This window comes from Canis aureus, chromosome 13 (assembly GCF_053574225.1).
Source record: "Canis aureus isolate CA01 chromosome 13, VMU_Caureus_v.1.0, whole genome shotgun sequence".
NCBI lineage: Eukaryota > Metazoa > Chordata > Mammalia > Carnivora > Canidae > Canis > Canis aureus.
In genome coordinates this window covers 35,831,164-35,857,375 of record NC_135623.1, presented here as the reverse complement: position 1 = coordinate 35,857,375, position 26,212 = coordinate 35,831,164, and the positions used below count along the sequence as shown (strand labels likewise).

The 26,212-nt window shown below is 35.6% G+C and overlaps 2 protein-coding genes across 7 annotated transcripts in view; one reads left to right on the top strand and one right to left on the bottom strand.

Annotated features, from left to right (window-relative positions):
• RLIG1 (RNA 5'-phosphate and 3'-OH ligase 1) overlaps nucleotides 1–26,212 on the bottom strand; it is a 75,749-nt gene that overhangs the window by 35,671 nt on the left and 13,866 nt on the right. The window contains exons 8-10 of one of the 4 annotated variants that reach the window (XR_013350652.1): nucleotides 23,170–23,471; nucleotides 17,680–17,740; nucleotides 9,597–11,299 (exon numbers count right to left, since the gene is read on the bottom strand). The exons of the other annotated variants lie outside the window; for them this stretch is intronic. The gene's annotated coding sequence lies outside the window, so the exon portion shown is untranslated. Of the gene's footprint in view, nucleotides 1–9,596; nucleotides 11,300–17,679; nucleotides 17,741–23,169; nucleotides 23,472–26,212 lie in introns of those variants that run through there. 4 annotated transcript variants of the gene reach the window in all.
• The window catches only part of CEP290 (centrosomal protein 290), an 88,709-nt gene that overhangs the window by 60,194 nt on the left and 2,303 nt on the right, over nucleotides 1–26,212 (top strand). For 2 of the 3 annotated variants that reach the window (XM_077845725.1, XM_077845726.1), the window contains exons 39-52: nucleotides 1,802–2,023; nucleotides 2,587–2,709; nucleotides 5,942–6,087; nucleotides 6,425–6,580; nucleotides 9,377–9,500; nucleotides 9,955–10,581; nucleotides 13,908–14,042; nucleotides 15,405–15,491; nucleotides 16,864–17,028; nucleotides 17,653–17,775; nucleotides 18,767–18,939; nucleotides 22,183–22,324; nucleotides 22,803–22,876; nucleotides 23,456–23,550. In XM_077845725.1, coding sequence (XP_077701851.1) covers nucleotides 1,802–2,023; nucleotides 2,587–2,709; nucleotides 5,942–6,087; nucleotides 6,425–6,580; nucleotides 9,377–9,500; nucleotides 9,955–10,581; nucleotides 13,908–14,042; nucleotides 15,405–15,491; nucleotides 16,864–17,028; nucleotides 17,653–17,775; nucleotides 18,767–18,939; nucleotides 22,183–22,324; nucleotides 22,803–22,876; nucleotides 23,456–23,550 — 2,392 coding nt within the window. The remainder of the gene's footprint in view (nucleotides 1–1,801; nucleotides 2,024–2,586; nucleotides 2,710–5,941; nucleotides 6,088–6,424; nucleotides 6,581–9,376; nucleotides 9,501–9,954; nucleotides 10,582–13,907; nucleotides 14,043–15,404; nucleotides 15,492–16,863; nucleotides 17,029–17,652; nucleotides 17,776–18,766; nucleotides 18,940–22,182; nucleotides 22,325–22,802; nucleotides 22,877–23,455; nucleotides 23,551–26,212) is intronic. The other variant, XM_077845727.1, reaches the window with a different exon arrangement.

Genomic DNA, 26,212 nt, shown 5'->3' with positions numbered 1-26,212 from the left:
ATGTATAGATTTCTTTGTTTTGTTTGATTTCTTTTGCTTTATCAGAATTTTCTAATGTTTGCTGATTCATAATATGAGTTAATTAGCTTTCTTTTTTTCTCCCTGAAATAGTTTAGGGAGGTTATATATAGTCCTTAACATTTAATCCATAGACCTACCTGACTCTGAAGCCTTTTTGAAGCTATTTATTAATTTTTTGGCAGTGTATATTACTGTGTTCATATCTGATCAATGATTAGATTTGGTGATTAAAATTTTTTTTTTTTTACAAAACATATATATTTCTTTTTTTTAAATAATAAATTTATTTTTTATTGGTGTTCAATTTGCCAACATACAGAATAACACCCAGTGCTCATCCCGTCAATTGCCCCCCTCAGTGCCTGTCACCCATTATATATTTCATAATGAGTTTTAAATTTCTTTACACAAAGCTTATATAGTACATTCTGCATGAAGTGAAAAATCTACTTTTTATATGTTTGTAATTTTGATTTTTTATATGTTTGTAATTTTGATTTACTCAATTTATTTGAATGTGCTCTTCACCACCATTAAACTGTGTAGGGACTGGTTTTGCCTAGGGTTTTTTTGTTTTTGTTTTTGTTTTTTTCATTTATTTTTTTGTTAGTAATCTCTACCCCCATCATGTGGCTTGAACTCCGACCCTGATATCAAGAGTCATGTGTTGTTCTGCCTGAGCCCGCCAGGTGTCCCTATTTAGCGTTTTTAAAGCTCTCATTGTACCTGCCAAGGTTATGAGCACAGTTGAAAGCAAAAATCCATTAAGTAGGGCAGCCTGGGTGGCTCAGCGGTTTAGCGCTGCCTTCTGCCCAGGGCGTGATCCTGGGGACCTGGAACCGAGTCCTATGTTGGGCTCCCTGTACGGAGCCTGCTTCTCCCTTTGCCTGTGTCTGTGTCTCTCTCCCTCTCTCATGAATAAATAAATAAAATCTTAAAAGAAAATCCATTAAGTAAATAAATGTATAAACAGGAATAGCCCTTTGTTGATATCTTCTTCAATACCTTTCTCTTTGCCTGATGCATCATCTTCTCTGAATTCTTCACGGTTTTAAAGTCCTTTCTCACTTCTCCTTGGACAGCTAATGTGTTTCTTCTAAGTGCATTATAATATTGCTAATTTCTTATTAGTGTCATTAGTAATACTTTTGGCCTGTAGTAATTTATCCAAGAAAACATATTAAGTACTAGCATTTCCATCACTGTTCTTGTATGGGACAGCTGAAAACTACTGTGTAGTGGCTTTAGATATACTGTGAAGTATTACGAGTTACCCTTTCATGTCTTATTTTTACAAAATGGTTTAGAAAATACTACAAATCAGAGATTTTGTTTTATACTAATCTTAGGCTTCATAGCATTTAAAACATCACCATATACATTCATATGTACTTGTCCCTTTAATAACTTAGTTCAGCCATAACAAAACATTTGCTTGTTTGATAACATTTTATTTCTGAGTATTTGCTGAAGATGAAGTGCCTTAGGGTATTATATCATATTTTGTTTTTCTCAAAGTAGACTTGGTTAATTTGAAATGAAGATAGGTGTTTAGTTGGGTTTTTTTTTCCCCTGGGAACTTAAAAATTTAGATTTGAAACTTTATTTTTAGCATGTTTTAATTTAATAAGCATTAACCAAGCCTTTTTATTAAGTATTATTAAGAATATTTTAATAATAATAACTTAGATTGACATTTTCTATTTATTAAGTAATAGATGTATTCTATTTTATTGATACTTGATGAAGATTTGTGAATTAATCCTTTCTTTACTTTTAGTCACAAATTGATGATTTAAATGAAAATCTTTTAAAATTGAAAGAAGCTCTTAAAACAAGTAAAAACAGAGAAAACTCACTAAGCGATAATTTGAATGACTTAACGAATGAACTGCAAAAAAAACAAAAAGCCTATAATAAAATGCTTAGAGAGAAAGATGGAATTGATCAAGAGAATGATGAACTGAAAAGGCAAATTAAAAGACTAACCAGTGGATTACAGGTGATTTTATATTTAATTGTGATCATATCTTTTATTTAAAACATATAGGTAGTAGTTTATTCCCACTTTTTACTTTAATCTATAAATAATTGCTGAAACTAGCTTTCAGATCACTTTGATTGATGTTGCTAATTCCTTCAGTGACCTCTGTCATCTTTGTGGTTTTAGAGTAACCTCTTTAAAATGCAGAAGGAGGGATCCCTGGGTGGCGCAGTGGTTTAGCGCCTGCCTTTGGCCCAGGGCGCGATCCTGGAGACCCGGGATCGAATCCCACGTCGGGCTCCCGGTGCATGGAGCCTGCTTCTCCCTCTGCCTGTGTCTCTGCCTCTCTCTCTCTCTCTCTGTGACTATCATAAATAAATAAAAATTAAAAAAATCTTTTAAAAAAAAAAAAAATAAAATAAAATAAAATGCAGAAGGAGCTATATGTTCTATATCAAAAGTGCATTTAGACAAGATGGTTAGCTATAGCCTCAGGAAACTTCTATAATTGGAATATTTATTGTGTATTTTGTTTGATAGTTTTTACTCGTAAAAAAGTAAAAATATGTCTTCTATTTCAGGGGAAACCTCTAATAGATAATAAACAAAGTTTAATTGAAGAACTCCAAAAGAAAATTAAAAAGCTAGAAAGCCAACTGGAAAGAAAGGTGGATGAGGCAGAAATAAAGCCTGTGAAAGAAAAGGTATGTGAAGAAACATACTGATTAATATGTTTAAGGTAATGATAAACTAAGGTAAATTATATAACTGATGAATGGAGGATATACTATATTAATTTGAGGACCTAATACATACAATAAATGTACTGAATAACACAGAGAAGTCTAAGACAAGTTTCTGTCCTTTAAGAATTTACAGGAGACACCTATAATGTAACTCGTACCCAGAAGTCACTACATTGTCTCCATGTCCTCTTCCTGAGATTCTAGAACCCCTAAAATCCCCTCACACCTATCCAACTTCTCCCCAACCCACTTGGTTACATAAATTGGTGCTTTTGATTTTGGAAAGAAAGTTAGGCATATTTAGCCTGCTACCTTGCCCCAAATGTGTCCTTTTTATCCTTTAATAGACTGGATTACTGTTAGTTCAGGATAAACAAAGTTTGTTTACTGATTACCACAGACCGATATTTGTGGTAATCAGTAACCAAAACACTCATAAATTGATTCTGTAATGTGAAAAAAGTTGCTTAAAATTTTCTAATGGGTTAGCTAGTAAACTATTTTGTAACAAAAATTACTGACAGAAATTAGCAATCCCCTAAAACTAGCTAAAATGCATATAATTAAATTTATTTATTACAAATAATAAGCTGAAGATTTATATCGGTAGCATTGAAAATATCAAGAGACCTGGGAAATATTGGTATTAGTAGTAATGTTTGCCCCTGCAGAAAATTACATTGGAGGAGCAAAGGTTAGGAAACATTTTTATTGTAAAATTTACCCAGAAAATATTCAATATCTATAAAACAATTTGAAAAACATGAACATAAAAAAGAAAATTAAGTGTCTTTAATACCACTGAATAGAAAATAGTAATGGAATTAAAATATCTTAGTAGAGTATATTCCAAATTTTATTTTACTTATGAAATTTCACCAATGTTAGTATAAGTTTTATTAAAATGTTTGCATTTGTTTACATTGAACCACAGCATACTTCCTGTCAGAAGCTTCGCTGGTAAAAATTGCAAGATAAAAATATCCTTGCTCTTACAGATTGCTTTCTTTGCCGCCTCCCCACTGGTATTTAAGGCCTATCTTTAAATACCAGTTCCTAACCTGATTCCTATCAAAATCCCTCAGTAGCCTTGTGGCTTTGCCTGGATTCCTAATCTGTGTTTCAGTTTATTTCTCCAGAAAATAGAAATTATACTATTTGCATTGCCAGTTTCCCAAGATTATTTTAATAATCAAATGAAATAATGTGTGCAAGTCTCTTGTAAGCCATCAAGTCAATACCACTGTATGATATTATTACTAAGTAGGAAGAGAACACAAAGAGCAACCCGGATATTAAAATTTGTATCCAGGAATCTAGTGAGAGTATTACTTCAAATTCTACAGTACTGGGCATTTCTAATTTATGAATGTTTTTATATTCAATGAATGCTTTTATATTGAAATTTCTATACCCTTTTCTCTGTCAACTCTTTATTGCTTATCTATGTGAGATATCAAACCCCCCCCCCATGCCTTGCATTCCTGTGTCTTATGCTACTATACCTTTCTCCATAGCATTTATTATTATCTGACACACTAGAGATTTACTTGTCTATGTGTTCATCCTTTGGACTATAAGCTTTCATGGCAGGAATTTTGCCTGACTTGTTTATTGTTGTATCCTTGCCATCTACAACAGTCCTTGGCATGTATGATGCTCAGTATTTATTAAATGAATGAAAAATTTAAAATGCAGTTAAATTATTTTGAAATCCATGCCTGAGAGGCTGTTGGTATAGAAAATGTGAAAAGAGAACTCTGCATTCTATCTTCTTCCCCATTCTAGAACATCTTTGATGACCTTTGCCTTTATTTTTTGTTGTTGTGGTTCATTTTTAAATTATTTCAGCCTCCTTTTGCTGTCTTAATTGAGGGTAATGTCAGATGGGATAGAATTGCCTAATCCCTACAAAGCACTCCATGCTGCAGAATTACTTATATACCATTATGCCCAAACTAATATTTATATTTCTGGAAGTCACAAAATTCCTTATATATATTTAGGAAAAAAAGTTAATAATGATCAAACACTGAAGCTTTTGTGTTTTTTAAAATAATACTTGTTAGCTGAACTAAAAAAATAAGGTAAAAAAATTGGCCAGTGTCAAAGAAGACAGTTTTGATAGGGCAACTTATCTTAGTTGGGCATTTGTTTAAACTATGGCTTTTAACTCTTTCAGCCCTGACATTGCTTTTTGTAATGAATACAATGTAGCATAACATCCTTTGTACTATTCATGTTCTTTCTTGATATGTCTCTCAAATAAATAAAATCTTTAAATAAAAAAAGAAATTTATAGTTAATAGAAACTACCTACATGTGTAATTTCAAAAAAAAAATCATTATAAATGAAAAAGGAGAAACAAAAATAATTTATAAAAATAATATTTTTATATTTCTCATATTTCAATATAAAGATGCTCTGACATACTACACTAGAAAACATAATGAAGCAGTCTTAATAGCATTAACATGAGTTCAGAGCTAAAAATGCAAACTGATACAAATGTATGTATAGGCAATTTATATATTCCAATGGCATTGCTAGTGCTATTAGCTAATTCTCTTTGCTCCTTTTTTTTCCAGCACTTATCATCAGCTAATGTACTACATTATATTTTTTTCCTGCTTTTTGTCTATATTTTGCTACCTTTCCCTAATCTACCCAACCAATATTAATTAGATTGTAATGCTTTTTCTATGGTTTATTCACTGCTTCTGCTTCTAGTGCCTAGAATAGTATTTGGTGGATGACTAACGCTATATAACCATCTATTGAATAAAAGAAGTCATGTGCATTGAAGATTTGAAGAGACTGTGATGCTCAAAGATTGTTATTTTGGTTAAAATTGGATTAGTCATTTATACTTACATGTTCTTTGTTAGAAGCTTACTTTGATCATGATCATTGTTATTAAAATCTTAAAGACTCCTAAGTCTGCTAGCATTAGTCCAGACTGTTCCCTAGAATATCATCTACTAAGTGATAGAATACAGAACCCTTAAACTGAGGGTCATTTCTGGTAATAACTTGGTATATCTGAAGATTCTAGAAATTACATAGCCAAATGAATGTATTTACATATTCTCAAAGTATTGGTGTGCCATTGTTCTAGTAAATTATAATGGATAAATCTTGACATTAAAAACAATATCGGTGATTTTTCTCCTCTGTTATTATTTATAGAGTACAAAAGAAGAATTAATTAGGTGGGAAGAAGGTAAAAAATGGCAAACTAAAATAGAGGGAATTAGAAACAAGTTGAAAGAAAAAGAGGGGGAAGTCTATATCCTAACAAAGCAGTTGAATACTTTGAAGGATCTTTTTGCCAAGTGAGTTCAAATTTAAGCCTAATTATATGCAGTCTTTAATTGATCTGGAAGTTATATTGTTTTATCATATTTGATAGTACATATTTGATATCATACTTGAGAAATTTCCTAGTTTTAATTATCTATGACTCTTTTATTTTCTTTAAAATGTGTTTAAAAGTATTCTAACAGTTTATAAGTGGAGTTTCCTATAATTGTGAGATAAGTTAGCTCATAGCAAATACAGAAAGATCTAGTTTTTTATGTTGGTCTTATAATGAATGAGATGTGGTTTAATAAACTGAATGAGCAAAACAGTGAATTATATATTTTCATGATGCTATGTTAAATCCCACAGAGCTGACAAAGAGAAACTTAGTTTGCAGAGGAAACTAAAAACAACTGGCATTACTGTTGATCAAGTTATGGGAGTGCGAGCTTTCGAGTCAGAAAAAGAGTTGGAAGAATTGAAAAAGAGAAATCTTGACTTAGAAAATGACATTTCCTATATGAGGTAGGCTGTTTCATGAAAAAATGTGGTACCTGTTATAATGAAGAAAAACTAGCTGACCCATAGAAACGGATGTAATGAACGTGTATTACTTTAGACTTGGGTACTGTTGTCTTTTCCCAACGCGAGTTAAGATATTCATGGGTCTTTGTATGCCATGTAATTTGGATTGTATTCTTGAACTTCTGAATATTATGTGGTGAAACTTTGGATCTTGGTTAATTCTATGGAGAATGTAGATATTTTTGTTTTAATAGGCAGTTTGGCTAGGTTCCGGCCCCATGTTCCACCTGCTTTCTGTGGGCTGTGGTTCCAATGTCCATTTCCTTTTCAAAGCGTTTACAGTCTCTGGATCTGTCCTGCCTGTGCACCTCCCAGTTTGGAAGTCTAGTACCTGGGCCATCTTTGGTCCGTTAGTTCAGTTCTTTGAGTCTTTGCTACTCTAAGATCAGATCCAGGCACACCCAGCTCAACAATGAGCCCATAAATTCATAAAGGACTTTATAAGATCCCTTTCATGTGTCCCTCCCTTTCAGTGACCTCCCTAATACTTTGATTCCCTAGGGCTCCCCCTTTTGCTACTTCGAATGAAATTGGGGCTCAGGGGAACCCTGTTCTACTGTTCGCTTCAGCAGTTGTGCACCTGTCTGGAACTGAGCAAGCAAAAGGAGAGCAGAAAGAGGGGTTGGCAGGGTGTGGGGGAGGGGGACTACTGCCACTGTACCTCCATAGCAATCACAACTCTACCATTTGGAGAAGATTCCTTCTCTTAAATACTTCAGCTCCTATGGGTTCTCATTGCAGTCACCACTGCCACCACCACTGCCATGGGATTACTTGAGGGAGGAGGAGAGAATAGATACAAGAAGAAAATAATGGGGGAGGGGAATGGTTGTACTCTCTGGAAGTATCCTAAGTGCCCTTTTTCCTTGCTGGAGCTGGAATTTTAAGGCTTCTTTGGAGCTTCTTTCCTCCATATTAACACTCACGCTCAGGTTTCATGTTCAGCGTTGTATTCAGGCCAAGAAACATCAGAGGAAAAGAAAAGGTAAATTACTGCCTGTTTGCTGACACTTCAAATTCTGGTATTTTGTCCCAATGTGTAAAATATTTACTTTTCAAAGTTCTCAAATAGCTGTTCCATGCATTTGGGAGAGACAAGATTGAACGGGTTTATTACTACACTGTACCTAGAACCAGTGCACCCCCCACCCGTGCCATTTCTTTAGCAGAGCCTTTGAAATTTTTTTGTTTCGTCATCTCTTTCCAAGTTGTGTCTTCTGATACAATCACAGTCATGTAAAGCAAAATACAGTTGTGTCCTAACGAAACTGTAATAATCTGTTTCATTCACTTCTTAGATGAACATAGTTTTACATCACCTGTTACTTCCTCTGCTACGTACTTACAAGCAGTCCGGAATCATCTTAATGATCACGTTTGAAGTCTGGTACCTACCTATCATATTTGGATATGAGGATACTTGCTGTTCTTAAGTTTATCATACTTTTTTTCCTTTCTGTTAATCTTCAAAAATTACCATTAGTAATTAATGGTGCTTAGTGCTTCCTTTGTAATGCCAGCAATTGGGTCAACTTTTTTTTAAGGGTTTATTTATTTATTCATGAGAGACACAGAGAGAGAGAGATGCAGAGACACAGGCAGAGGGAGGAGCAGGCTCCATGCAGGGAGCCCGATGGCGGGACTCGATCCCAGGTCTCCAGGATCACGCCCTGGGCTGAAGGCGGCGCTAAACCGCTGAGCCACCTGTCAGTGGGTCAGTCTTAATGTAATGTGAACTCTTTTAAAGGAACACCTGTGAGCTTCTAACCTCCATTCCTCCCCTTTTTGTCTAACTCATTGTTTCTTAAATCCCTCAGAATTTTTCTTGATTGAGAAGAAAAAAGCGATTGAAGAATTCTTTCGACACCTGTTTCTTTCCCTTCCTTTTCTTGATCTAAACATATGTTCAGAACAATGTTAAACCTTTTTATTCTCCTTTGCAGTTTTCACAAGGATCAAAATATTTTAGTTTTGAAACCTAATACTGTTAGAGGTTTAATTTTTTCCCCCTAATAATGTGAATCTTTGTGGGCCAAAGTAATTGGAGATTTGTTAGAAAAGCTGAAACTTATCTTCTCAGTTCAAATTGAATTTCTAAATTTCATGTATCAGAACTAGGTATTAAAGGGAGGAGGGACATTCCAAGAGAGCAGAACCCTATTAGATGCATAGTGGCAGGAGTGAAGTTTTAATGTGTGGGTAAAAGTAGACTTTTTGCCTTAGTAAAAGTAGACCCCTGGTCAATTAGATTGAATAGGTGTAGTGGGGCCAGATTATGGAGGGTCTTGTAGGCCACACATGTGACAGTTGGAGGAACAGATGGTTATCTGGCACCAATAAGAGCCTTTTTTAAATCCTTGAGCTTCTCAAGAAGCACACAGATGTTATGGAGTTATTATATAATGTTTTAAAAGTAGTGGCTATTTTGATTTGTCTTACACAATGCCATATAAATAGACGCATGTTCCTTAAAGATGTTATATATATTTCAGTAAATCAAAATACACTTGTTAACTCCTAATTCAGAAGAGCCATGCAGCAATCCTCTGTAGAGGATCACTTTATAATATAAATAGTCATGTCCTAATTTTTGTGAAGTTTATAAGTTTTGTAGAATTTAAAATAAATATACAGTGCTAATAAATACATATTTTCTTTCTTTTCGGTATTTTCTTATAGTGAATCTGTGAAAAGTTGAGGTTTGAATAGTAAAGTGTCTGTTGTTGCTTCTCCTAGGAGCCGCCAAGCTCTTCCTCGAGATTCTGTCGTAGAGGATTTACATCTACAAAACAGATACCTCCAAGAAAAACTTCATGTTTTAGAAAAACAGTTTTCAAAGGATGCATCTTCTAGACCTTCAGTAAGTGTACATCTTTTTGTTTCTGTTTTTAAAGTTTAAAAGTGATATCAACTTGTACCTTTATCTGACCCACAACATTAGATTCTTTTTGGAATATTAGTGCAGTAAATCCAACCTTTATTTTTGCCAGGTAGTGATGTATATTAACTTCTTTAATCCTTCTTACATAAGTAATCTTAAAGTTTTATGCAAAGCATAAGAATTTTATTACAAATGAGATTTTAAATGAAGTTACATTTCCAGTTTTGATGTGGCAAGAACATACAATTGGGTAAATTAGAAAACTATGTTATAGCATTGTTTCCATTCAAAGGTGTGATATATTTCTAGTTTTCCTTTATAAGAAATCATTAATATAGAGTTGTTTGCTGTATCTTATTTTAAAACAAGTAGTGTGTATATTTTTATTATTTTCTTCTTCTTTTCACGTTTCTTCTCTTTCTTCTGCTTCAAGCAGAATCTGTTATGTGACACAACTGCACTTTCTACCCTTGCTACCAGTGTTAATAAATACAGGCATAATGTTTTTCACAAAAAGAACACTTTATACAGGAACAGAAAAAAACCCAAAACAGCTTTCAGAATTAAAAATGGGAAGGGAATAGATGCCAGTGACAACTTATACCATCAGGTACCTAAAAATATTCTATGGTATTACAGTAATAAAGAAAAACACACAACAGAAGATATTGTAGATCCTGCAGAGTTCAATAAATCTGAGACAAGACCAAAAAGCAAGCCAAGTCCATTTAGGTCAACTAATGGTATCTTGGCAGATGTTAAGTTCATTTTCGAAAATGAACCAGATCCTGAAATTGAGAACATTAGTCAAGACTGTTGTGAAAATAATAAACAGGAACATAAAAACAATGACGAGAATGAGGTAGGCCAGAATGATGAAGGGAAGGGCTACAAGGCTGAAGATGTGAGTCACAGGAACCACTTGGATCCAGAAGAATCTACCAGAGAGGACCCTGGTTATGCCACAGTTGCTGCTGCACTGGATCCGTGTGCTGAGGAAGATGCACAGGCAAACTGTGAAACCGATGTACCAGTCCAGCCAAGAAATGAAGTGTCCCAGGTGTGAGTCTATGGTAGCCCCGTGTGTGTTTGTTAGCTGAATTTTCTGATACCAGGTAGTGTGCATAGATGGTACAAATGGAAATAAATTGTGTAGGATTTGTTAAAAAAAATGTTTTAACTATTCATGATATTCATCTTAAGCTCTAATATTTGACTAGTTCCTCCAAAAATTAATGGTATACATTTCCCAATTCATTATAGTACTCACTGTTGTACCACTACTACTCGTGTAAAAAGAATTAGCTAACAGGGTGATGAAAATCAGGCTCTTTAGAGGTGTTCATTTTGCCTTAGAGATTTCTAATTCAGGATGCTCTGAAATCTCATCACAAACTTTTACTATAGTAAATACTATCAGTAAAAATGTGTTACCGTACTGTGTGACATTCTTTGGTCATCTCTTTGCCACACATGACAAATACTTTATAATGAAAAGTTGTGTCTATGTTGTGCTGAGGTATAATTTTCATAGCATTTTGCAGAGTATTATTTCTATTTTACACGGAAGCTTGGAGCATGAGTAACATCTCTAGCGATGCAGAAGCAGGATATAAAGACCAGTCTAAGTCTGTAGTTTATGATCTCTCTTATGACACACGACTTTTGGGTCAGTTTACAATGTACACACTAAGACATGTTTGCCCCCAGGTAAAATCAAATAGCATTTATCTTTTTTTCTTTATCCTTTCCATTTAGATATTCCAGTCACCCAAGTCCTAAAAACAATCAATAGAAACAAACATTTAAATGTGAAGAGAAAATAGATGAAAGTGTCTTAATTCTTACTTCATTTCTTTATCAAGGTTCATAATGCGTTTTTTTTACTCGAGAGTTCCCCTGTGTTTCCTTAACTCCCATCCTCTAGGAATTTGGTTTCTAGCAGTGTATCCCCCCTTTTTTATTATTTATTCATTTATTTTAGAGAGCACACAGTAGAGAGGGGCAGAGGGAGAGGGAGAGAGAATCTTAAGCAGACTCTGTGCTTGAGCACAGTGACACAGGGCTCAATCTCACAACCCTGAGATCACAACCTGAGCTGAAACCCACCAGCTGTACCACCCAGGCACCCCTAGTAGTATATCCCTTTTAGCAGGATTCCTCTTCTGTAAAAGAATTGGAAATCTCATAAAATTCATTATAAATTTTATTTATATTATTTTTACAAACTAGAGAGTTTCATTAGAATTTATTTTCCAGAAATCTGGACAATTTCAATACTTTTAATTTTGTTTTTTTGAGAATTGAGGGTAAAAGTGATCCCTAAGTATTTACATAATTGCCTCCATGTTTTAGTGAGGAGAGAACTGTGTTAAAAAGAAAAAAAACAAAAAACTTTATATGAAATCATAAGATAGAAGTATTCTCTTCTGTGAGTGATATCTAATGTATTTTATGTCTTTCAACCAGTGGTACCCATAGGTGTTTATCATTTGATAAATAGCTACCACGGACAGATGAGATGAAGTGAGGGTGACAAGAGCTCAGAGACAGGGCATTACAGATTTCTGTGTCTGAAGAGGCCTTAAAAATTACCCCATCTCATGCCTTCATTTGTAAGATGGAAAAATCGAGGATTTTGCAGGTGGCAGGATTTGCCTAGTGTTGATCAGAATGTATACTTGGGTTATTTGACAGAGAATAAGCACAGACATATTTCTGTGGTACAGACATCAACAAAGACGTCTGTCTTCTTTTTCTTGCCACTCTATATGTGCATATGCACACACATTCCTTTGAACGAATAGAAGTCTGGTGGATACGAGCAGTGTCTCTGCCAGTGTTCTGTGCCCTCAGGTCAGAATCAAACCGCCTAGAATTTCTTTACTTTTCTATATCCTATTTTTTAGTGTCTTTAATTTTGTTTACACTTGTTTTTATTACCTCAGGATAAATATATCAATGTGAAGTATTTAACCTACTGCTAATTAAAACACATTATAGAGCCATGTATAATGGATATATTTGTACAGTACTGTATTTTTTTAAACTATAATGTTTGTGGAGTTATTGACTTGATAGTCCATCAAGTCACTAGAGAGAGAGAGAAGGGGGTGAGGGAGGACAAACTAAGCTATGCTGAGTATTTACACAAGATTATTTTGTATGATGCTTGTAAGTCATACAAGATAGGTGGTGTTCTTCTTCCCACGGTGTCGGATAAAGTAACCAAGCACATATTTCTCTTTCAAATGACTCGTAGTTTAGGATGAGAAGTAAAAGCTGAACATAAGTATAACCCAAAGTGGATTCATGCCAAGAGAAATGCAAATATAGTGTAACTGGATTTCAGAGGAGGGAGTGATTGCTCTCGCCCAAGGAAGGAAGAAGAGCTTTCCCAAGAAAGAAGAAGAAATTAAGGCACTGCTTTTTATAGATTTGTGTATTGTTTGCTAGGGCTGTTGTAACAAAGCACCACAGGTTTGGTGGCCTGACAGAAACTTATCTCACAGTTCTGGAAGCCAGAAGTCAAAAAAACAAGGAATTGGCAGGGCTGATGCCTTCTTTAACCTGTGAGGGAAGAATCTATCCCAGGCCCTTCTCCTTGGCTTGTAGGTGGCCATTTTCTTCCTGCCCCTTCATATGATCTCCTTTCTATGCATTTGTCTGTATCCAAATTTCCCTTTTTCGTAAGAACACCACTCAGACTGGGTTGGGGCCCACCTTACTGACTACCTTGAGTACCCCTGAAAACGCTTCATCTCCAAATAAGGTCACATTCTGAGGTACTGGGATTAGGACTGCAACATATGAATCTGAGGGTGGGGTAGGGTTTAGGGTATAATATAATCAAACCATAACAAATAATAACCATACTTTTGGACAGGAAAACCTGGCACAAATTAGTTTATTAGCCATCATGAGAGTATACATGGAGATAATGAAGATAGTCTATGTGTGGACATTATTAAGACATTTTTTTTTTTTAGAGATTTAATTTATTCATAGAGACAGACAGAGAGAGAGGCACAGACACAGGCAGAGGGAGAAGCAGGCTCCATATAGGAAGCCCGACGTGGGACTCGATCCCAGGTCTCCAGGATCACACCCCAGGCTGCAGGCGGCTCTACACTGCTGCGCCACTGGGGCTGCCCCTTATTAAGACATTCTTGACTTTGCTTTCTATATTAATTAAACTGCATTGCCTTTTCTCCTGCAATTCTCATATTCTAATTTATCTATTTGGAGCTGTTCTTCCAGGAGTTCTCTCTCATTTTTTTTTTGAGGAAAAATGTTCCCCTTTAGCTAGTGTTTTCTTATCCAATATGTTTTATGCCACTTTTATTATTAAAACTTAAAATTATTCCCAACTTTATTTTCCTGAAGACTTCCGGGATAGAGTCAGATGATCATTTTCAAAAGGAACAAGAGCTTCAGAGGGAAAACTTGAAGTTGTCATCTGAAAATATTGAACTAAAATTTCAGCTTGAACAAGCAAATAAAGATTTGCCAAGATTAAAGGTAAATTTAATGTTCTTTACTCTATTTAGGAAATCTAATGCCTGAAAACCTTTTTCTCCCTCTTCATATTTGTTTATGAAGATGTCAGAAACTCGCATTCGTGAAATACTTTGGCAGTGTTACACTTTCTACATTTGTTCATGTAACACTTATTTGTTAAAAGCCTACTTTGTTGTCAGGCACTCTCCTAAGTGCTGGGAAACAGCAATCAAAAACTTCTTGCACTTGTAGAACTTACATTCTAGTAGGGAAGATTAATCGGTAATAAGTAAAAAGTCAATATATAGTATGTCAAGTTGATGTTAAGTGATAGAAAGCACAGTTGGTGTGAAAGGGGCGTGTGTGTGTGTGTGTGTGTTGGTTGGTTTGGGAGTGTATGGAACTGCTATTTAAATTAGAGTAAGAGGGGAAGGCTTTCTTAGTAAAGTGATATTTTAGCAGAGAGCTAGGGGATTGTAAGGAAGTGGGTCATACAGGTACTGGAAAAAGTTCCAGACAACAGAAATAGCAAGTTCAAAGCCCTGAGGCAAGAGGATGGTTGGTGTATTTCATTAACAATCATCACTCTTTAAAATATTAGGACAGGGATCCCTGGGTGGCGCAGCAGTTTGGCGCCTGCCTTTGGCTCAGGGCGTGGTCCTGGAGACCTGGGATCGAATCCCACATCGGGCTCCCGGTGCATGGAGCCTGCTTCTCCCTCTGCCTGTGTCTCTGCCTCTCTCTCTCTCTCTCTCTCTCTCTCTGTGACTATCATAAATAAATAAAAAAATAAAAATAAAAAAAATAAAATATTAGGACATTTCTAAAAAATTAATTCTCTACATTTAAAAATATTCAGGGTAATTATCTCTTTTAGGAATTTTACTTTGATTATTATAAGTTTATCTTTAGTTTTCCAAATCTCATCCTATTTATGGGAACTTTTTTCTTTTGGCTGGCTAATTGTTCCCATTCTGTTTTCTAACCTAGAATATTAGCAGTCCGTTAATTTCACTGGTAATGATATAATTATATCCTACTTCTAGGACCAGAACCAGTACTATTAGTTCAGCTATTTCTCTGTGCCATCTGGGTAAAGGTCTACATACGTAATTTATGGGGCGATTAAAATCAAAGTTCTAAACTCTGTACTAAGGTAGTAATGTGGAAAATATTTCTTGAAATTCATATATAAAATATCCTTGTATTAATGAACTTTAATTCAACATATGTCTTAGCTCAAAATCCTTATTGCTGTAGAGACCGTCTTGTTCAGTTTGCCTATACAGCTAAAGAGACTGATAGCTCAAATGAATGATTTGCCTTTCCTTTTCAGCAGCTATGACTATGTTAAACTGTTCTGTGCTTGCTCTAACTTTTCAGAGTCAAGTAAGAGATTTGAAGGAGATGTGTGATTTTCTTAAGAAAGAAAAAGCAGAAGTTGAACGGAAACTTGGTCGTGTTAGAGGGGTGAGTGTGTGAGAATTTGCCATATATTTGTTTTGGTATCAGAAGTGATAAGTTGGTAATGAAAAAAGCAAGTTTGGATATGTCGTAACAGTAGCAATATGCTTTTACTATTGCCAGTAGTCTTGGTTTTTATTTTGCTGTGTCTACAATGTAAAACATCATAAAGCTTTTTTCATTTCAAGTCAATGAATTTTATCATGTCACACCTTGCATGCATTTGAGTTCAATTGGGACTCCACATCTTTTTTCATTGCATCTCCCTTCACACTTTGAAAACATTTAACTTCTAGGAACCCTCCTTCTGTTCATTAAGGTAACTACTAACTGCTTTTAGTCCAATTCTAACATTATGTAACTATTCTTTATGATTTCCATGGCAGCTTCTTAGTATAATGTTCTGTAATATGTTTCCCAATTTTTTTATTCTTGCATATTTCTTCTCGTTATTTTGTATTCACTTTTTACAATGAATAAATGCTGCTTGTGAGGCCCCTGCCAAAGATTTAAGCCCCTGTTGATTTCATGTTAGCAAGTGGCACAAATGGAAGCGATTATTATAAAAACTTATACAAGTAATAATATTAAATATATGACAGATTTGGTGAAAATATTGAGTTATTACTAGAAAAGTATTCAGAACAAACATCTGACAGCAACATTAATTTCATAAATAAAAATCTGTTAATTTGGCCTTTCCTAAGTTGTGAAAATATATATTAAAATTATGTAAAATTATGTATTAAAATTATGTAGGGTTATTCATTGCATAGTGTGAATACTGACTAAAATGCAAATATGTAAGCAGATTCTTTTGCTCAACTGTTAAAAACCTTATTTTAAAGCATAAGAGACAGTTATTAGTGACCCATCTCTATTAACAACTCTACACTAGGTTGTTTTAAATTTCATATGTCTCTTATAGTTATATTAGAAACTGAATTTCTAATCATGGCTGATCTTAGAGAAAATCACCTCTATTCTGCAATTCAAATTTGGTTACTTATGAGCTTTTTAATGACACAACTTTTCTTTTGTGGGTTGTTTTCATATAAAGAAAATTCAGGTTACAGGAAAGAACATTAGCTAAATAGAAAATTTAGGTTCTCAAACTTATTAATTTGTAACAGACATCAAGGCTGGAGTATTTGAGATGTTACTTATTGGCTGCATGACTAGGAATACCAAATTCTCTGAGTCCTGAGGATCATAATTCCTATCGCAAAGGATTATTTTAACAATGAATTGAATACAGGCTTTGGCTTTAAAAGTTAGGAATCAACAAGTATAATAATGAGCCTGTTATGTTGTTGGTGTTTTATATTCTACTGTCTCAGATATTTGATCAGATAAAAAGTAACATATTCTTTTGTAGTCTGGTAGAAGTGGAAAGACAATCCCAGAACTAGAAAAAACCATTGGTTTAATGAAAAAAGTTGTTGAAAAAGTCCAGAGGGAAAATGAACAGTTGAAAAAAGCATCAGGAATACTGACCAGTGAAAAAATGGCTAATATTGAGCTGGAAAATGAAAAGTTGAAGGTAATTTTTTAATGTGATCATTCACATGGAATGTCTCTACTATTATAATTTCTATTTTTTAAGGAAGGTTTTAAATATACTCCTGTTATATGAAATGGTTTTAATGGTTCTCACTCTGGCTGCATAAATACCTACCTGTGTCTGTTCTCAAATATGTGGATGCCTAGGCCCCCAGTCCTGATATTGCTCTTTTGGGGTGGGTCCTACTATAGATACTGTGATTTTAAGTGTCAACTCATTCTGGGTAACCAAGGTTGGAAACCTCTGCTCTAGATGACCAATATGAAAGGGAAGGGGATCCCTGGGTGGCGCAGCGGTTTGGCGCCTGCCTTTGGCCCAGGGCGCGATCCTGGAGACCCGGGATCGAATCCCACGTCGGGCTCCCAGTGCATGGAGCCTGCTTCTCCCTCTGCCTATGTCTCTGCCTCTCTCTCTCTCTCTCTCTCTCTCTCTGTGACTATCATAAAATAAAAATTAAAAAAAAAAAAAAAAAAAAGGGAAGGCTTTAATTCTATCAAAAAATGGTCTCTAAAACTGCTTTGAATTTTTAATGAGTTTATAGGATCTTTTATTTCCTTGTTTTCATAATTATAGTTTGTTTGTTTGTTTGTTTGTTTGTAATAGGCTGAATTAGAAAAACTTAAAGCTCACCTCGGACGTCAGTTGAGCATACACTATGAATCCAAGACCAAAGGCACAGAGAAGATTGTTGCTGAAAATGAAAGGCTTCGTAAAGAACTTAAAAAAGTATGACATTCATTACTGATTAATAATTACTTTTTATGTTAATTAACTAATACATCTTGGAAAAGCTGAATGAAAAAGTTAATGAGCATGTCTATTCAGAGTAGATATGAAAAGATTTAGGAATTGTATTTTTATGGCTGCCATCCTTTCACCATGAGGTACACTGAAAATAATAAATTAAGAGGCAGTGTAATGTAGAAGCTACCTGTCTGGGGTTCAAATCCTAGCTCTACTAATTACTAGCTGTGGAAACAAAGGCAAGCTACCAACCCCTCACTATCCCTCAATTTCCTCATCTATAAGATTGGGAATGATAAATATACCTGTTTCACAGAGTTCCTGCAGGATTTAAATGCGTTAAGATTAGTGCACATGGCTCAGAACAATGACTGATGTAAAGTAAGGAATATATGAAACTGTGTTGTTAAATAGTAAGATTCCTTTCTATTTAAGTTGCGAAATATATTCCTTGCCCCAAATAGGTGGTGCTATTTATATGGATGATCCAGTGAATAAACTGAAATTGAGATTTTTAGGCTAGTTACAGCAGTATCTGAATATACTGTGAGGCCAGAGTGTAGTGTGCTTTAAATGAAAGTTTAATAGTGGAAATTATCTAAGGTACTTACACAAAGTTTATGCTCACAACTAGGTCTCTCAAGTATTGGTCAAAGCAAAACATCTTCTGAGTGTATTGAGACAAACTATCCCATTATCTATAAATACTACAAAGATGACAAATGTAAAGTAACCACTAGAGTAAAATATTTGCAAATATATTTTTCTAACCTCGTTTATATGATCTGTTCTAATTATGATCATACTGCTATTTTAGAGTAAAGGAAACATTGGATTTTTATTGGAATTTTAATCAGTATTTAGAGTGCCAGGTTACTTTTGTTTTCTGATTTATAGTGGTAATTTTGAATGTATTACATCTTTGAGAACACTATTGTTTTGTTACTTTATACTAATTAGTCTTTAATGATAGGAGACTGAAGCTGCAGAAAAATTGCGGATAGCTAAGAATAATTTAGAGATATTAAATGAGAAGATGACAGTTCAACTAGAAGAGACTGGTAAGAGATTACAGTTGGCAGAAAGTAGAGGCCCACAGCTAGAAGGTGCTGACAGCAAGAGCTGGAAATCAATTGTTATGACAAGGTAGGAACAAATAGTTTAAAACTTGCACAAAGTTTAACCAGTTCTACTGCTGCCATTAATGTTTAAAAAAGAGTATGACATTACTCTGATTAACTTAGTTCTTTCCTTCATGAACTGTTTGGTGGTTTGCTTTAACATGATACTGTTTTTGTTTTTTTGTTTTTTTAACACGATACTTAGGGGCAATGCTAGAACAGGTAAAAGGTGTTTTTTCTTCCTTCAGATATTTAATTTAGGTGGCAGTGCACATGACAAAGCAGAGCTGGGGCTGGACCGAGGGTGTTGGAGCTGGGTGGGCATCAGGAAACAGCTATCATCTGCGAGCCTCCAACAGTGGTGCCCAGCTTCAGCCGGCTGCTGCTTTGCTCCAGCCACAACTCAGCCTCCATGTTACATTCATTCTCTACCTCAAGTATAAGCCAGGAACAATTGAGCTGTCTTGTTGCAACCTACAGCATACTGGAACTGGGCTACACTGCAATTTTGGAGGGTTTTCTTTTTTTAAGATTATTTATTTTAGAAAGAGAGAGAGTACATGTGTGTGAGCAGGAGGAGGGGCAGAGGAAGAGAGAACCCCAAGCAGACTCCCACTGAGCGCAAGGCCCCATGCCGGGCCTGATCTTAACCCTGAGATCAAGCCAAAATCAAGAGTTGGTCGCCCAACTGACCAAGCCACCCAGGTGCCCCTAGTCTTGGAGTTATATCTTGGGCAACTTGTTCTTCAAACAGCCTTGACAGATGAATTCAGCAGTAGCTTCAGTTCTCACTGGCCTTTGCTTTCTGACCCTAGACATTCTTCCATCCTGTGAACCTTTTCTACAGGTGTGATTCCTACCGGTCACATAAACTTTGTCACTGTCAAAGTGTTAGGAACTCACTAGTAAACATCACCACTGTCATCATGGGCGGCTCATCATGACTCTAATGAGTCAGTAGGCAGCTTTGGTGTCATTCTCATTTCCTGTCTTAAACAGCTGCTTTAAGGCATATAGAAGCCAGAAACTAATATGATGCTACCCATGTCTTCCTCTTAGAGTCATCCTGTATGAAGTGTGTTCTTTACATCTGCTGGCCCCAATGCTAAAGGCAAACTCCTCTTTATCTTACCATATTCAAAGAGTTCTTTATGTCCATATATCTCCAGTCTCTCATTTGATGTCTACCTGTTATTTAGAGTAGGCTTGAGGAGGGATGGATCAAGTCACCATCCCTAGCATTATGAGGCTACAGCAAGTCCTACGTGGGTCTGCTGCACTGTACTTGGCCCTGTCCACAGGTCTGAGGAGGAAGGTTATGCAGGCAGATTAGAATACAGCCCAGGTGGCCACAGTCCTAGAGAACGGTCCTTGGTTCCTGTCCTAACACCATACTGACAGTACTCAGAGCCCCTCCTCCCCTATCTTGCTGTCTCTTAACTCTGCAAGACAGCTAGTGGGAGGGCTAAATGAAATAACATGTGATTGAGGGAAAAGGAATCTGTCTGTCTGCTTGGACCCTAGCAGAAGCTCTCAACTAGCAAGGTTATCAGCTGACTGCTGGTTTGGTCCTTTACCTCCTTCTACAATCACATGTAGACTCAGAATCTTGAGTTACTTTGAGATTTACTGAGCAGATACTTTACTGTAGTTCATGCTGCATGCCAGACTCTCTGCTTCATGTTAGATGTTCCTCTAAAAGGCCTATTTGCCTGGTTTCTGTATAGCTAGCTGGGTGGTTTCCATGGCTTTAGAAATACTGAAGTCTCACTGTGACCTTAAATAAATAACATCTCTTCTGTGAGCTCATGTTGTTTGTTTTGTTTTTTAATCTAGAGATGATCATCCCTGTACTTCCTTTTCTAAAAAGGTCTCTGAGATGCTGCAGAAAAATTATTAACATGAAACGGGTTCATAAAGTTTATACACATTTGAGAGGGGTAATATTTAACCATAATTGAAGATGACTGTGCCTTTTACATCATTTGTGTGTTCTAAATCTGAGAACTGAAAAGTAACCAAGCGTAGGGTGGGCCTTCAGTAAACTCTTCTGAAAAAGTTACAAAGTTCTTGTAGAATCCACTTGAGCTAGAGAAGGCTAATTCTAATTCTGATCCTTGGCCTCAAGCCTCCCTAAATCTAAAAACTTTAAAAACCAACAAAAACCTTGCTAGGATCTGCAGCTGGCATTATACACCCACTTAGTAAAGTGGTGGAGAGATTTCTTTGGGGCCCATGACACCTAGGTCCTCCTCAGGCTGAAATCTTCATATTTACTCAACAAACTAATGGCATCTGTTCTTATCAGGCCTAATCCTGACAGCTGAGACAAACTGGGTGGTATTGGAACTATTTTAAATAGCTGATCAAAGAAGGCCTCTCTGATCGGGTGGGGCATCTGAATGGAGAACTGAAGTCAAGGAGTAAGCTTCTGATACTTCTTCACTCCTCTGGTGGACAGTCTGTCAGATTAAGAACATTCCTTTCCAATCATAGTTTCTAAGGTGTATCAACAACTATTTGAATGTATTGAAATAATAATTTCCCTTCCTTATACTGTCCTCACCTGATTTTCTTGCCCAGCATTCTTTTTTTCTCTGGTAAAGTTTGAATATTATGAGCATGGTCTCCCTTTAAGGTGGTATGATATGCTATAAAATCATTTTTGCTTAATGTTTTAAAATTTTCTTTTGGAGTTGGGTTTTTTAACTATTGGTCATTTCTTTAAAGGTTACAAATCTATTCAGATTTTAATGTCATATGCCATTTTATCACCCCTGCTTTGTACGTTTTTCCTTTCCCAGTAGTGTCCTTTTGGCTTTGTTCTACATGGATACCTCATTTTTTCTCTGTATGCTTGTGTGTGTATGCAGGAGGTATATATGAAATGCTTTAACTTGTGATCTTTACATATATTTCTAAGATTACCCAATAATACAGAATTTGATATTCTCATGGATGAATTGCACTATATTTTTTGTGACTGAAAATATATTAATTTTAATCTTCTTTTGACAGTGGTCAAATTCAGGCTCCACCTTTGTTGATAACCTTGGGAAACACTCAAATCCTCTATTTCAGTTGGCCTATTAGGAATACTTAGCCCTTGTTGTCACCCATTACTAAATAAATATGTAGAATTTGACTAGATTTGACAAGAAGAAAGAGTAAGACAGTCTGTTATTTTTAGTGCAATAATTTGAATTGGCTTTTAAGTCAATGAGAGAAATTATTTTGTTTCTATGCCATTTTTTACCTTTATTTTTAGAATGTACGAAACTAAGTTGAAAGAATTGGAAACTGATATTGCCAAAAAAACCCAAAGCCTTACTGATCTTAAACAGCTTGTACGACAAGCAACAGAGAGGGAACAAAAAGCTAAGAAATACACGGAAGACCTCGAGCAACAGGCAAGTAATTTTTCTTTCCCAGAGAAAATAATGTGTTACAGCTCAAGCCACTCCTTGGCATTGTTTTTGTAGATAAAAATGAACAATTGATAATACCTCCCCCTGGGAGGCCCATCAAGTGGATGGCACCACCTTTCAACCTTTTGTTTAAGCCAAACCCCTTAGATTAGCAATTCTTTCCTTTCCTACCCTGTATCTTTCTCACTAAATCATATCCAAGGACCATAGGAACGTGCCAGAAGGGATTTTTGTCTTTTTTTTTCATCACTCCATTCCCTGTGCCTAGGACAATGCCTGGCATGCAGTACTCAGGAATTACTGTGAATGAATAGTGAATAGAACACAACAGATACGCATTCATATCTTGTGGGCTTTTGAAAACCCAACCTTTAATACCCTTTACAGAAAATGTGTATCTTTATAAAACCTCGTATTTCCATGTCAGACTTTGTCTCTTAATTTTTCATTATGCCCAAAGATTGCGATTCTCAAACATGTTCCTGAAGGTGCTGAGACAGAGCAAAGCCTTCAACGAGAGCTTCAAGTTCTAAGGTACATTATCTGTAAGACTACCCTTTTTTTAAAAAAATAGACTTTAAATTATGACCAGGTTTGTTACCTACAGAGATTAGGATTTTTCAACCTTGCTGTCTAACAAGTTTATCAGTCTTATTTCATCCTTCTGATGCCAGTTACTCTTACATAATAGATACTGAAAAAAGGGTAAACCAGATCCTAATATAAGTGCCAAGCTTCCAATTTAAACTTTCTTAATAGTACAAAATGTGTTAGATCTTAGTTTTCCAGAGGCAAATATTAATGAGAGAGAAAAAAAAATTACTTACTTACAGGGTTCTGTGTGGAATACTCTCATGAGATTCCTCCAAAAGGAAAACTTAACAATGACATCAGGTCAGACTTTTAAGAATCATGAAGAATTTTCATTCAGTGATCTCAGTTTGAGAAGGTAGCATTGCAAGTCAGAGTAAATGAAGAACTCTTTACCTTTATGAATTATTAGCAAGTTCTCAGCAATTTACATCACATAGTTCAAAAGAAATACCCATGTATTTCATAAATCAATGACTGGTTTTTGTGGTTTTGGTTGAACTCATAATCATTGTGTTCTAGATTAGCTAAAAGTCAGCTGGAAAAAGAAAAGGCGGAATTAATCCATCAGTTAGAAGTTAACAAAGACCAAAGCGGAGCTGAAAGCGCTGTATCTGGTAAAGTACTTTATAACATACTTATAGCATGTTAGCTAACCCAAGTTTTTGGATTAGGGCTTGCCTTTTTTATTTATTCAGATTTCTGATGACTGTCTTCCTATGAAATCAAATCCGATAGGTTTTCAGAGTTCTTTCCTTCATGTAAGAATAATGTTCCCATTGAGTCCTCTGAGTTCTTTATAGTATCGACTAGCAGATACTCCATGTTTTTCTCTTTATGTTCCATCTAAGTGTTACATTTAATCATGATAAAGTGCTAAGCACTGAATATGAAGTTTGTGGCTTCCAGTTTCTAAGTATATATAGGCCCTTTTAAGCCCTCTGAACATTATCTTCTAAATGTTATTGTCCTCTTATTTTTAAGATTTTGTTTATTTATTTGAAAGAGAGAGTAGGAGCTGGGGGGAAAGGCAGAGAGAAAGGGAGGAGCAGACTCCCCGCTGAGCACGGAGCCCCATGCAATGCAGGGCTCAGTTCCAGGACCCTGAGATCATGACCTGAGCTGAAGTCAGATGCTTAACCTACTGAACCACGGAGGCACCCCATCCTCTCATTATTAACTTAAAAACTACATATAGTGAACACTGTCTGCATTCTCTTTCCCTTTTACAAATTAAAACATTAAAGTCTAGGCTTCTACATGCTTCCAATTCACAAGTGATTAATCATTGCATTGCTATGTGCGTATGTATCCATGTGTATATGTCGTGTATACGTGTATATGCAATTAACAGTTGATCCTCAATACTTTCAGATTCTGTATTTGTGAATTCAGCTACTCACTAAAATTTACTTCTAACCCCCAAACTAGTATTCCTAGTGCTTTCGCAGATACAGTAGTGAAATTTTAAGTTCTGACCCACCTTTTTCCAGATGAGATCCAGTAAGATGAGACTCTACCTTATTTCAGCTCTCATACAAATGACCAGAGGATGGAGACAGTACAGGGCAGGGCATCAAAGGGCAAGAAGCTCTGGTTCTAGGGCCAGTTGGTCTGGGTTTAAATCCCAACTCTGACATTTACGAGGGGTGCAGCCTCAGGCGAGTCACTTGACTCTTCTGAACTTTGTTTTCTTTTTTGTAAAACAAAGAAAATAGAATCTACCCAGGATGAGTTGTTTCCAGGATTATAATTATACTTTATGTAAAATATGAGTATGTATATGTGTACATTTTTTCCCTAAGAGTTATGAATGGTTCAATATTCACAAACCCGTGGTTGACTTTTGAGAACATCAATGTTAACAAGAACCATTTATTATGTATATTTAATAGTGTGATGGGGAAATGGCAAATTCTATTCCAAAGGTTTATATCAATTTATACCCGAACAGTCTGACTATTTCATACACCTTTTTCGGTATCCTACCACATATTCTTGTTACTACTTTGTTTTAAGGCTATCATGTACGAGTTTACCAGACACTATGCTAAGTGCTTTTACAAGCATTTTATAATTTAACTCTTAAGATGCTGTTTGGTGGGTACCGTTGTCTCCGTTTTACCTAGGATTGTCACCTTAAAGTTAAGCAACGAGGTCACAACAGCTAGGCATTGACAGGCAGGATGAAACCTAAATCTATGGAACTCCAAAGCCCCTCACCATTCCCTGTTTTTGACCATGCAAACTGCCTTATCTACCTTTTGGTAACTAGAACAGTCATGTAAATCTCTCTCAACAGTATCTCTTTTAGTAGCCAGCTTAGGGTACCAGACTAGTACACCCCCAAAGACCTTCTGATGCTATGACGTTTGGCAAGGTCTCTCTAAAACTAAGTTTCCTGAGAGGGAATTTCAGAACCTTATATTCCTCATCTATTTACAGGACACAAGGATACCTAACATATTTCAAAGATTGCTAAGGTTCAAAATCAAACGGAAATGGTCTTGGCAATTCTAAAGCACTATTTAAATACAAAGTATCAACAAGACTGTACAGTAGAATATTGAAAAAGCTGTTTGAAATAGTCAAAGGTTGCTCAGGTATAAATTGGAATAATTCTTTGGTATGGAATTTGCCATTTCAATCATGCAATCCAATACCTTAAGCAAACTCCAGAAAGTGCTGTACGTAGTAATTACTTTTACTGCACTACTTTTACTTTTACGTTAGTAAGCTGTGTAACGTACAGCACCCCTTTAAGACAATCAACTCAATACAGCATTCCAGTGATTAAGAACCGACTTTATAAAAAATAGCGAGTACTTTCTACAAAGGTGAGAGAAATTTTGAAAAGTATCATTTTGCTCTGCTTTCCAAAGGAAGATGAGTTCTGTTGACTATTCCCAAAGAAAAGGATGAGGAAAATATTTCTTGTCTCCAGCTCATAATTAGGGGACCATTCCAAGGGAACTGTAATAGAGTACCAACCTTCCTGTCTCATTCATGAAAATGTGTCTTGCTGACCATTAATTTCTCAAAGTTTAGCATTACTTTTAAAATTTTACACTTCAGTGGCTGCAAAATGACATGACATACTAGATGTTATGTTTAATTTAAAGAAAATGTTTCTAGCAAAGATGACAATGAAATAAAACGTTCCATTTGTCCACTGATTCTCATTATAAATTTAGAGATGTTAACTCCAGGTGAGGGGAGTGGTTAAGGATCCAAGAAATTAAGGCTCTTGTACTGTACTTAACATTTTCCGACCATAGC